Genomic DNA, 13781 nt, shown 5'->3' with positions numbered 1-13781 from the left:
TTATTATTTTATTCAATTTTACATTTCTGTATTTTATATTTTTCCTTTTGCAATGATAAAATTTGAAGACTTAAAACGATTATCCTTAACGAAAATCGTCACCTAACAAAGTTGACTATGTACTTCATGGCTCTGGGAAGTGTAAAGTGACAACCGAAGCGAGCCGCTAAGACTAAATACATCAAGTCAGCAAGTACCGACCCTATACCATATAAAATAAAGTTTTGACTAAAGCTACGCGCAAGGTGAATTTCTTTGCACGACGTTTTAGTGAGTAGCCCGCTACCGCTCATCGAGTGCAGAAGTTATTAACTAATTTTAAGGTAACTTGCTAAAGAGTGACTTGACTTTCTTTCCTTCCTCTGTCTTTCTTTTCTACAAGTAATATAAAATAAATTGATATTAAATCAGCAGAAGAAGAAGTTTTAGTTATTTAAACTAGTAGTTAATAGTCGTCAATAATCCAGTAACTGAAGTTGCCCAGTACTCAAAGCTGCTTTGGAAAAAAAGGTATGTAAACACAATTATTTTATACAACTTCCTTTTTTTTTTCTTTTTACAAATAAACAAATAATTGGATTGTCTGCTGGTTCTAAAGCCAGGAAAAAAGCGTGAGGATACTTTCCACAACCTTCAGTTCTACATTATAGGCAAGGTTATATGATAGTAATGATCATTTAACACTGCGTGGAACGGCACAAATTTGGGTCACGGTCAAGATAACACGTATGTAATAATAAAAAATATCGTAATTTGAACAATTTACAACACTCTTTCTTCGATCATCGTTTTCATTTCTAAGTTAAATTTTTTTCATGCGAGCCATCCAACTTATTAACTTTCAATAAGAACTATTAGATACTAAAATCTTCAAAAAACGTCTTTACATTTTTTGCTTATGATTTTCGGAGTAATCCTTAAGTACTGGTGAGTACAGTATAATTTCTTGGTAAGTGCCATTTCATAGTTAGTGTACGTACGGTAATGCGATGGTGCTAGCTTAATTCTTGTGGCAGTCATATCAATCTGACATGCTTCATTCGTTACTTTAAGTTTTGGGTAAATTAAACATACTACTTCTAAAAGGATTTTACGTAGACAAGCTTGTCAGTTATCTCATGGAACTTGCATGTACTGCATGCTTTGGGATTACAAATATCACGACAAAACGCTGAGACTTCTTTCTTACACATCAATTTTCCAGTATCCATGAGTGTTTATTTTTTTGAGAAAAAGCATGTTTGAGTACCACACGATATTTCACAAGAAAATTTCAGATTTAAATTTCGTTTACGCTATAAAAAACTAGATAACTTTTTACCTTTCGTTTCCGTCACCAAAAAACAATAAAAAATCAGACTTATTTTGTTCCTGAATAATGTTACATAAAAAAATTATTTTTGTTTTATTGAGAAGAAACAAAATGATATTAATCTGTGTCGATCTGAAACGAAACGAAATAAAATCATGCAGACTAACATTTCGTTGCAGATAAAAATTTGTGGTGCTTATAAGATCTCGTTTTCGACACGAGTAACAAAACTTATTTATTTAACTTTTGTCTTCGTTACTAGAAATAAAAGAAAAACAAAACCTGTTGGGTTTAAAATCCATTTTAGTTGCGTTTTTGGCAAACAAAACTCAACGAATCCTAATTTCGTTTCGTTATCGAGAAACGAAACGATATTTAATTTTGGTTTTGATTATTTTAGTTAAGTGCCTGTTCATAAGAGCGTGAGACTAGACTCTAAAATATTTAGTTTTAACTTTATTCAGAGGGGAATAACTGTTTCTGATAATTTAACAAAAATTAGTATCAGAACTTGGTTTTGATTTCTAGCTACTTGTTTGTATAATCTTACAATAAGTTTCTTTCAAATATTAATATCTTATTGTATACGGCTATAAAAATCTTATATTGAAAAATGGGAAAAATTGCCCGAGCTACTTGAAAGATTTTCAAATTTTTCTGCATTTTTCGATGTTCTCAGCATATCTGTATTGTGGACAAAAATAAATACTATTTTAAATTTTTTACTGTTTAACGCTATTATTGTAGTTGTATATACAGATAATGTTTGTAACATCACTATTTAACATGTATTAGTTTTAAATACTTTTATAAAATCGTTGTTATTGTAAAAGCAAATAATATTGGTGAATTTTGAGTTAACGACTTTCTTAGAATGGTACCAGAAATAGCCAGCAGCAGCTCTACCTATTTACTTTCAACTATCCATAAGTATAAAATATATATGGTGTGGGTTGAACAAGAACATATACAGTAAAGCTTTATTAAGTTAAAATAATGGAGAAACCTGTGTACCATATTGCGAGGTATGCTGGAATAGTTGCATGTGTCACAAATTTAGTGTGGAGTGGCTGGAGGGGTGGCATAGGGGTTGTACGGGAAAACAGAAATGTGTAGGGTGGGAGTGTGAGTTACACAAAAATAACAGAGTTTTATTGGATTAAAATAACGCACAAATCAACGGAATTTTTTCTTATATTACAGGGGGCTTTGGGGGGCTGCAAGATTGTTATAGAGGTTAAGAAACGGCGTAGTGTAGCTGCGTGGAGATAGGGGGAGGGGGCTTGGTAGGCTTTGGGTTAACTTAACATTAATAGCAATCTTATTTTTATTACTTTTGCGGGGGAGGGGTTGAGGGGTCAACAGGGGGTAGCAAGGTCTGGGGGGGGTTGTATGAAAAGCTTCGTTTCAAAAACTAAATGATTAAAAAAGACCTTTGTAATCAGACGCATTCATTGAATACGTAAAAGTGTTTATCTACTATTCGTGTTTAAAACCATGTAGCATGTTGAATTTATAAGTATTGTTATTATTTATAGCTATATACTTACTCATATTTCTGTCTTATTATTTTTTATTTCTTGTGTTTTTTATGAAGTGTCTAGAAAGCAAAATAAAAGGAAAATATAATACTACGTTTTTTTTCCTTAACATTTAAAGCTAATAAAAAAAAAGAGAAGAAGTTAAGCCCCCACTTATTGTATTTAAATATTACAGATGCAGATAAAATATAGTATCAAAATTAATAAGAAGAAAAACAAAAACATCCATACAAAATAATAATGAAACGGGAAAAATGACTCATGAGCAAGGTAATCAAGGTGATGTTGATGTGACAGTGCTAAAGTGCTTAAAAATTTGAATCTATTCCCATGTTTTATAGAAAAATATTTCCTTTAAAGACTATGTACAAGACAATAGAAATAAAGAAAGCTAGGCCAGAGATGACCATAAGGATTTACATAAGAGAGCAGTATTAAAAACTCTGCGATAAGTTTCACGTATAAGCATAAGTGGCCAGGACTTTAAAAATCTTAAATCGTTCACAATGTACTAAAAAAAGAGATATGCAGCCGGAAAAATAGTTTCTTATTTCCAAGCTCAATTGCAGAAGGAGCGCCAACGGTAGAGACAACCAGTAGATGAACATTATGATTAGATCTGAACAAGGGTATTTTTGCAGTTTTTTATAAATAGTTAGTTCAGCTTTCAACATGTACCTTTCTTACGAATTTAGTTTATCAAATGGTTATAGTTTCTTTTTTCTTATAATTTGTTCCAAAAACTATTGAATTTTACTTTTTTGAATTTAAAAACTCAAACATCGGTTTGAAATGTAATTTAAAAGTTTAGTTGCCAATGCTAGTATTATTGCGGGCCTGTACGTATTATTGTGGTGAATTTCCATGCTTAATTAACAAGGTATCCGAAATAATACTATTACCGTGACAAAGGTTGTGTGTGCACTAGTTATTGCAGACATGATACTTTGTTACGCCAATGTGAAGTTTGGAGCTCTATTTATGAAACTGAATACTGATGATTTACATACTCTATAACTTAATAATATGATTTTAAGTGTTTACTTACCATAACTCATCAGTTCAATAAATATATACATATTTTTCGAGAATTTTGATTTAACTGGAGTGACCATTACAATACGTTCATATACCGCTACGGTGATCTACTCTGGAACAGTGCTAAAGAGGCTCTTAAGAAGAATAAAGGAAATACATGTAATGTCACAATGACTCTGGTAGAAGACATTGCTTAATTTGTTTATGAAAAAATTGACACCTATAAAAAGCCAACAAGTGGATGCCAAACAACCAAGACCTTAGAATCTGCTTTGGAGCATGCACTATAAGTTGAAGGTCGCATAAAAGCATGAATGATTCGAGACACTCCTCGTGGAGGACTACTCTGCCATAATTTTTATAAAAATCATAAGCAAGACATATAAAGTATCCAATGATTCCTACATTATCGCATAGTAAATATTAGTAAATAGTTATAAGATGACGTGTGTCTGAAGGTAAGAATTAGTATAAAATTTTTATGCTTGATAACAAAGCCACAACAAGCTAAGTGTAAATAATTTAACTAGATCGTAAGCTTCTGGTAGAGTTAAGCAACATAATTAATTTTACAGGAATGATACCACACCTTGTCTTACTAAAAAGTACTGTTATGACAATGATTCACAGAAAACCTCTAATTTTTTATTTTACGCCTAATGTTTTCACCTTAAAGATGGTAGATAACTCAATCGAAACTTTTGTTAAAAAAAAACGAGCCACATTATCATGCTAACATGATGAAAAATTATGAGACGATGATATGATAAGTCTTATCCTATTTAGAAAGAAACTTGAGAAAATTATATCATTAGAAAAGAAATAAGGAGCAAGCCACTCAAAACATCAAAAAATAAGCCTTGGAAAATTTAATTATAGCTACCTATATTTATCCTACGTATAAATTTTGATGGTCATCGATTTATTTGTTCTGTAATTAGTTGGTATTAGTCTTAGGTGCGTAAACATGAAAGTAAGATAAGATAATAGTAGTTTAAATTTTTGCGTCAAATAAGAATTAAAACCTTTTACTGTATAGTAGAAAATCATTCAATTGTTTTTACTAAGTCAGAAAATCAAATGTTTGTTATCAACTATAAGGGGTTTAATGCGTGAAGCGTGCAGTGGCAGATTTAAGTGAAAGTACAATATACCCCAAAAGTTCAATTAATTATGCAAGAATTTTTTTAAGAATACGTTATAGGCCCACGGAAAGAAAATATAATATTCCTAAATGTGAGGAATTTGGTAATCTACGGTAGACAATCACTTTTCAAACTTATATGATAAATTCAATTGAATAAAGAGAGAAGATAGTCCTAAGATCGTTGATTGTCCCCTAATCATAATTAACAAAACCAATCAGTATAAATATAGTTACTTATTTAACGACATACCTGATTGTTATGGCAACACAAATTAATACGACTTTAATTTATAATAATAAAATAAAGATGTATCAGTCAAATATATATTCATAGCTTGCACACATTTAGTTGCACGAAATAATTAAATCGTCAATTAGAATTGTTACAAGCTGCTCATTTCTATGAATTGTATATAATTTTCCTATCGTAATAACTATGCTACATGAAGTTACACAAAGTCTGTATAAAAATCGAAGGTGGATTGTTTTATCGTGACGTTGCCTTAGGCGGCACAGCCACGTTTTTTTTTTAATTTATGAACTTTAACACAAGATTATTCATTGGTTTTAAATTCACCAGAAAAAAAAGACGATGCAACTTTATCCCACCATACGTTAGGTATTATTACACTAAAACAAGATTTGGGATAGGCACAATTAAAACACTGATATCCAGGGAAAAAGCCATTACGGCATAAAAAACCCTTTTTATTTAAACAAGTCACAATCGAGAAATTTCACTGCAGTGAAGAAGAGTCCAATTTCAATTTGTATGTGTGAGTGTAAGTAAAATCGAGAGAAGAAAACTGAACGCATAGGTTGATCCTAGTCAATGAAAAAAAATGGCGAAACTCGCGAGTAGCAAAATACAGTTAATGAACTGTTGGTGCTGTTAGCACGCTATTTCGAACGCAGCTCCTGACTGCTGGTGCAAGTAGCACGCTGTACAAAGGACTCGGTATACCGGTCGCCAGATCAAGTAAGAGAAAAAAAACTAGTCAAAGACGAAGTAATAAAACGTATGAACGTCTTGGAATAACTTTGTCTAAGCACTGACTGACTCGTGAGCTCCCACATGCTCGCGCACCCGTCCGTAGGCCGAGCAGAGCTCTCGGCCGCCGCTCCGGCCACCAATCAGCCGGCGCCGCAGCCCAGAGCTCCGCGATAGTGTCGCCGAGCATTCAACGCGCAAGACAAAGATGACGAGAAAGAACCCAAAGGGGGGAAGCCCGAAAAAAGCGTGAACCTACTGAACAGACTCCCCTGCGCATTGCGAAGGCAATAAGTTAGTGTGTACGTGTGTGTGTGTAATGTAAAGACAACTTAAATTCGGATCCTGACATCTATCTTGATGAATAAATCCGTGGGTAAAAGACACAGTCTAGTGATGTTTCGTTTGAAGATTCCGGTGGCTGTTTTGACTGAGACCACTCGTACCACGCCATCGCTCCCAGGATACACCTCAATAATTACACCCAATGGCCAGCGGGAACAGGGCAAATTGGAATCCTTGATTACCACGACGGAACCGACCTTGATATCTGCATTCGAGTCGTACCATTTCTGGTGCTTTTGGAGTTTGTTCAAGTATTTAGTATGCCATTTATCCCAGAAGCATTGTCTCGCTTTGGTAATGAAACGCCACGTAGAAAGTCGATTATCTGGAATAAGAGTCAGATTGTGATCAGGGAGTGAAGTTAAAGGTCGAACTATTAAAATGTGAGCTGGGAATATTGCTACTGGATCATTTGGGTCCGATGACAGAGCACAAAGGGGCCGAGAATTCAAAATTACTTCAATTTCAATTGCCAGAGTTTTAACCTCTTTATATGTAAATAACTGATTTTTAATTATGCGTTTAAAGTGATGCTTGAAGGATTTAACTGCGGCTTCCCACAAACCACCAAAATGAGGAGATAATGGTCGATTGAAGTGCCAGGTTATTTGTTTATTCTCAAAATAAGTTTTTAAATCACCTGTGTGCTCCCTCGGATCCAAAATGGCATAAATTTCTTTGAGTTAGTTATTGGCCCCGACAAAATTGGTTCCATTGTCAGTATAAATATGGGCAGGGACTCCTCTGCGACTTACGAAGTGGTGGAGCGCGCCCAGAAATCCAGCAGTAGACAGATCGGTAGATATTTTCAAGTGTACTGCCTTGGCGGGCATGCATACAAAAATACTACCGTAGACTTTAACCTTACTACGATTACGCAATTTCTTTTCTTTAATGAAAATTGGGCCAAAAAAATCAATGCCTGTGTAATAAAAAGGTGGGGTCTCGTTTACTCTACAAGCTGGTAATTCTGCCATCCGTCCATGTAGACTTCTGGGCCGCTGTTTAATACAGTCAACGCAACGCTTAATAATATGTCTGACTTGATCCTTGCCATTTAATATCCAAAATTTGTTACGAATGAGATGGAGGGTAGTTTGAATACCAGCGTGAAAGGACTCAGAATGAGTTCGTCGAATAATTAAATCAGTAATATGATGGTTAGTGGGTAATAAGATCGGGTGTTTCTGATCGAAGCGCAACTCTGAATGTTTAAGCCTACCACCGACCCGAATGAGTCCATGTTCATCAATGAAGGGGTTGAGATCGTCAAATCGAGTGGTTCTTTTCTCTGGCTTGTTAATTCTACCAACTTCGTCAAAATGAGTAGACAAACGCTTAATTTCAATGGCGAATCTTTCCTGTTGGATCAAAGAAATAACTTTACATTCGGCTTACAATATTTCTTCTGGTCTGATTGGGTCTGCAGTAACCTGTGAACAAAACAAACGCAAAATCCAAGCGATCACTTTGATTAAACATCTATAGGATGATGAGCGAGATAAAAAATTCCTAGCTACAACTACAGTATTTAGACAAACTGCCTTCTTTAGTCCAGGAATGTTACTGGCCTCACCAATTTCGATGCTAATGGGCCAAGAGGATTCTAGGGTTAACAACCAGCTTGGACCACCAAACCAAATTTTATTTTTCAAGAACTCTGACGGAAGCTGTCCACGGGATAAAGCGTCTGCGGGATTGTCTCCTGACCGGACGTGTCTCCATTGAACTGTATCCCCTAACGACTGGATTTCAGTAAATCGATTCGCCTCAAAGGTTTTCAATGCAGAGGGCGATTTTTTAAACCAATGGAGTACGATTGTAGAATCTGACCAAAATACAATTTGACTAATTTTAAACCTCAAAGTTGAAGAAATGGTTTTGTAGAATTTAGTGAGTGTCCAAGCTGCGCAAAGCTTGAGCCTCGGTATAGTCGATTGTTTGACTGGGGCAACTCTTGATTTAGCACATAAAAGTCGAACGCAAATACGACCCAAAGAATCAATCGATCGAATATAAATGCAAGCACCATAGCCATTCTGACTAGCGTTGCAAAACCCATGAATTTCAATTTGATTAGGCTTATCTATCACAATGCGTCTATCCACCGCAAGGTTGTTTATCAAATTTAACTGTTTAGCGAACAGAATCCAGCGACAGTGCAATTCTTGTGGAATGGACTCATCCCAGTTCAGCTTGGCTCTCCAACAATCCTGCATAAGAATTTTTGCGAACAATATTATTGGACCCAGCAACCCAAGTGGATCAAACAACCTTGCAATTTCAGACAAGATTCTACGCTTAGTACAAGAGCTAGAAGTATCGATCGATTGAGTCCTGTAAGTCAATTGATCTTGCCGTGCATTCCAAACGACACCTAAAGATTTCAAAACAGGATTCGGATCGATAGCACAGTCCGATTCAAAAATTTTCTGGTCAAGATTATCAAAAGCATGCTGGTGATTGGAAGCCCATTTTCTGATATCAAACCCACCTAACTTCAATAATCGTATAACATCGTCACGAATCTGCATAATTTCCTCTAACGAATCAGCACCTGTTAAGAGGTCATCGACATACAAATCCTGCTTCAATACTGCACTGGCACGAGGAAATTTCTCTGCTTCGTCATCCGCTAGTTGATGGAGTGTTCGAATGGCCAGGAAGGGAGCTGCTGAAACGCCAAAAGTAACGGTGTTTAATTCATAGGTTTGAATCTGACCTTCCTTGAACCACAGTATACGTTGGAATTTGCGATCTTCTGGATGGACAAGTACTTGACGGTACATCCTCGCGATGTCTGCAGTTTTCACAAAAGCATGAGTTCGAAAGCTGATCAAATGTTTGAAGAGAGTTCGCTGAATCGTGGGACCGACAAGCAAGGCGTCATTTAAGGAAGAATTGTTACTCGTCTTGGCAGACGCATCAAAAACTACTCGTACCTTGGTGGTGCTACTTGACTCTTTAATTACTGCATGGTGTGGCATATAATAGCCTTCGTCTTGCTCGTCGCTCAGCCATGACATGTGTCCGAGATTAATATACTCTTGCATAGTCTTATGATATTCAATTTTAAGTTTGGGATCGCCTTCTAGTCTTCTTTGTAAGGAGTGTAAACGTCGAAGGGCCTGAGATTTAGATCTACCTAAAGCAACGCTAGAGTTACGAAAGGGTAATCTAACTGTGTATCGACCTTGAGAATCGTGAGTGGTATTTATAACGTAATGTTCCTCACATAAGTCTGACTCAGACGTAGTTATGGAATCAGTATCAAGCTCCTTAATACTCCAGAAGCGTTGTAAAAGTGAGTTAAGTTCAATCAAGCTGCAACTTAAGGCACGTTTTGGCTCACTTCCATTTATTCCTCCAGCAATGACCCATCCTAATTGAGTTTTCTGTAAGATCAAATCACAATCGCCCCTGGAAACATTGATTTGCCCGATCGAAAACATAGCTATAGTGGCTTCTGATCCAACCAACACATCAATTGGTCGAGGAATGTGGAACTAGGGGTCAGCTAATTTTATGTTTTTTGGAATGTCTAATAGGTCTCTTGGAAATGTTTCATTCGGGACAAAATCGGCAATTTTTGGTACGGTTAAAAAATTCAATGCCTTTTCAAAATCATTATAATGTGCCTTAAACTTTATCTTGACGCAATTTCTAGATATGGTACAGGTATCATTGATGCCACCTACTGGAATGGAACACCGTCGTTTGGGTAATCCTAATAACTGAACTAAGCTTTCTGTTATCAAATGAGTCGTGGAACATGAATCTAGTAATGCACGAGCTGTCCTAAATCCACCGGTATGATCTGCAATACGAATGAGAGCTGTAGTCAATAATTAAGAGTTTGGGACGGATGCTCTTGTGCTAAATGATTGATATCCTAGTCATGCTTGTTTGTTAGGGGTTTTGCTGTCAGCTTCATATCCCTTTGGTTGTTTGAAGGCATCGTCAGATGGTCTCTTGTCCACGTGCAGGAGTGTGTGATGCATTTTGTTGCAACGTTTGCATCGATTTGTACTACTGCACTGCTCTGCATGCGGACGTAGACAATTTCTACACAGTTTGTGTTCCCGAACAAAATCCCAGCGTTGCTGAGTATCTAATTTTTTGAATTCTGGGCAAAAGTGAAGCATGTGATTGGATTTGCACTTAGAGCAAGATGAAGTTAGTCCTGAAGCAAAGGTTCGAGAACCATTTTCGCTACGCTGGAGTTTTGTTTGGGTGGATGCCTTGTTAGCATTGCGGGGGCGTTTTGTTCGAAGGTGTGCATTAGTAAAGAGGTTTCGCGTAAAAACTTGAAAAATTGCTCTAATGTAGGAAGAATGTCAGGTTTCAAAGTCTTTTCCCATTCCCTACGCGTAAATGTTGGGAGTTTTTCGGCTACAATCTCAATAATTATCATATCATCAGGTACAACTTGAATGGATTTAAGTGTGCTCAAATGTTGTCGGATCGTGTCGTGAAGTGCGTTCAAGGTCACTGCAGTTGCCTTGTCTACTGATGGCAGTCGTAGAATGGCTTGAATGTGTCTTGATGCTAAAATACGTTTGTGCTCGTATGTCTCTACTAACAGTTTCCAGGCGGCGTTATAACTGTCTGCACTAACACTGAAAATTGATAATTTGTTAACCACATCACCTTTCATACAAGCCTTTAAGTACATGAATTTAACTAAGTCATCAATGTCTATTCGTTCGTCAACCATAACCTTGAATGAAGTAGAAAAGGAGAGCCACTGTTCCGAAGTACTATCCAAGTTGGGAAGTTCCGCTACGGATAGTTTCAAAAGTTTCTGTTTTTCCACGAAGGAACTATCACTTAATCCTGCCCTAGACCCCCTAGACCTAGTCTGCATTTTTCCCACCTTGCACGCTATAACTACGTATCTGTCTTGTAAATCTAAGAACTCCTTCAATCGCGCGTTACTTGGGTCGATTTGTCTCAGTTCGTCGTTGTATCGTTCATATTCTGTTAGTTGTTTTTTAAGTAACTCTAGACGAATTTCTGCCTGTGCTGAATTATAACTTTTCCTTTCAAGTTTTTTCTCAAAATGATCTAATTGTTCCTTGAAAGCTGTTGCCTTAACTTCTATATACGAAATACGTGTTTTTGCTTGTTCAGTTGCCTTTTGACAGGAGACGCTTAGCTTTATGCTACAAGGATATTAATAGATTTAGTAACCTAGGAATCAATTGAAAGTAATATACCGTTTTGTAAATATAACAATTAAACATAATAAAATTGAAAGCTAAACATCAAGGCAATGAAGGGCAAACTGCAGAATTCAAATAAACAAATTAATTTTAGTCCTTGTTAAGTATCGCAGAGGTACTCAACCGTGGGTACGGTTGGACTCACAACATAAAGCACCGGCCGGTGTGGTTCAGCTCACGATGCAGTATGCGGAAAACGCAAAGAACGACACCAAAACAAGTCCTTGACACAAGCCTTCTGCAATTTACACTTGTTACTAACGACCTATATCCAAATGGTGAAGGTAACCTTGACAGTGATGTTCATGTCAAAATGCATGCAAACGTAATCTCCGGATGGGTTGCACCAGACTAGAAAATGTTGAAAAAGTACGAAAGAATTCGAGATAGATAGTATCTATTGAACTCGTAGCATGCACGCGATTGTAAATTCAATAACCGTACGCTGGGCATGTACATGCGTGCTCATCAGCGGGTCAGACTCGATATGATGCTTTGTGCACTGGGAGATAGAATATACATATGTATTTCACTTTTTATTAGTCACAATCACCGCTTGGAATGATATTAGATTTACTATACTACCACCACTTATCTTAACAATCCAAAATTAGGAGAGATGTCGGCCGGGTGTTGAGGTGTCCTTGGCGGGAGCGAGGCAGGCTTGGTTGTTGAAAGCAGCGGCCGCTGAGACGCTACGTGTTGAATTCTGCGAATTGCGTTACGCGCGCGAAATAACGGACGTGCCGCATGAAGCCAGCACGCTAGGTGTTCACAAGACAGAAAGAAGATAATCGAATGAAAGAAAGAGAAAAAGAAAGAAAATCTCTAGGGGCACCAAAATGTTTTATCGTGGCGTTGCCTTAGGCGGCACAGCCACGTTTTTTTTTTTAATTTATGAACTTTACCACAAGGTTATTCATTAGTTTTAAATTCACCGGAAAAAAAGACGATGCAACTTTACCCCACCATACGTTAGGTATTATTACACTAAAACAATATTTGGGATAGGCACAATTAAAACACTGATATCCAGGGAAAAAGCCATTGCGGCATAAAAACCCTTTTTATTAAAACAAGTCACAATCGAGAAATTTCACTGCAGTGAAGAAGAGTCCAATTTCAATTTGTATGTGTGAGTGTAAGTGAAATTGAGGAAAGAAAACTGAACGCACAGGTTGATCCTAGTCAATGAAAAAAATGGCGAAACTCGCGAGTAGCAAAATACAGTTAATGAACTGTTGGTGCTGTTAGCACGCTATTTCGAACGCAGCTCCTGACTGCTGGTGCAAGTAGCACGCTGTACAAAAGACTCGGTATACCGGTCGCCAGATCAAGTAAGAGAAAAAAAACTAGGCAAAGACGAAGTAATAAAACGTATGAACGTCTCGGAATAACTTTGTCTAAGCACTGACTGACTCGCGAGCTCCCACATGCTCGCGCGCCCGTCAGTAGGCCGAGCAGAGCTCTCAGCCGCCGCTCCGGCCACCCATCAGCCGGCGCAGCAGCCCAGAGCTCCGCGATAGTGTCGCCGAGCATTCAACGCACAAAACAAAAGATGACGAGAAAGGACCCAAAGGGGGGGAAGCCCGAGACAAGCGTGTTCCTACGGAACATGTATTTACACACTATTTATCATCGTTTTGTAAGAAACTCATTAAATATATGATCTTTGATCAAAGCTGTAAGTAATTGAATGACTCTTCAATTATGGTAATCCAAACAGAACTGAATTTCCTTTTCTCGAAACCAAAAGAAAAGTTGTATAACAGAACGGCACAAGAAAAAGTGGAGGGGTGGCACAATAAATTTGGGGAGCTGTTGGTTTCGGTAAATTTTTAAAAATTTTGTTTAACAATGGGGTGGACTTCTTTTTTTTTTTTACATACATAAGCGACTCCTGTCGTTATTTGAAAAAATTTTTCTTCTCTCTCTCTCTCTCACTCTCTCTCTTTTATGTTTACCCATTTAAGCATCCTCCCACACAGACCATGACTGAAGAACTGAAGCGCCGTTCAATGGCAGTATCAGCTAATGTTAGCGCGAAAACTTTTAAAAGTTACTACTGTAACGACAACGTAATTAGAAGTGTACGAAAAAAATCGTGAAATAATTATTAATAATAATTATCACAATTGTATCCATGTAATAATTGAGAAATACAATTTTTTGTTGGATAATT

At 36.9% G+C, this 13781-nt stretch overlaps 2 protein-coding genes across 2 annotated transcripts; both read right to left on the bottom strand.

The window, feature by feature from the left end:
* Positions 1-6361: 6361 nt before the first annotated feature.
* On the bottom strand, positions 6362-10375 carry LOC149373764 (uncharacterized). The gene is made up of 5 exons (XM_089595762.1): positions 10297-10375; positions 10073-10191; positions 7916-9769; positions 7130-7735; positions 6362-6607 (listed from the first exon to the last, which is right to left on the bottom strand). Exons 1-5 carry the CDS (start codon positions 10373-10375, stop codon positions 6362-6364), a joined length of 2904 nt encoding a protein of 967 aa, XP_089451888.1.
* A 176-nt stretch (positions 10376-10551) lies between these two features.
* On the bottom strand, positions 10552-13138 carry LOC149373763 (uncharacterized). Its single transcript, XM_089595761.1, has 2 exons — positions 13015-13138; positions 10552-11474 (listed from the first exon to the last, which is right to left on the bottom strand). The coding sequence occupies exons 1-2, from the start codon at positions 13136-13138 to the stop codon at positions 10552-10554; spliced, it is 1047 nt and encodes a 348-aa protein (XP_089451887.1).
* Positions 13139-13781: the final 643 nt, after the last annotated feature.

This window comes from Copidosoma floridanum, unplaced genomic scaffold (assembly GCF_036245765.1).
Source record: "Copidosoma floridanum isolate Cflo_tuat_1 unplaced genomic scaffold, Cflo_Japanese_pri ptg000027l, whole genome shotgun sequence".
In the NCBI taxonomy this organism is placed as follows: domain Eukaryota; kingdom Metazoa; phylum Arthropoda; class Insecta; order Hymenoptera; family Encyrtidae; genus Copidosoma; species Copidosoma floridanum.
Note: the sequence above shows the minus strand (reverse complement) of the source record. Positions and strands in the feature narration are given on the sequence as shown.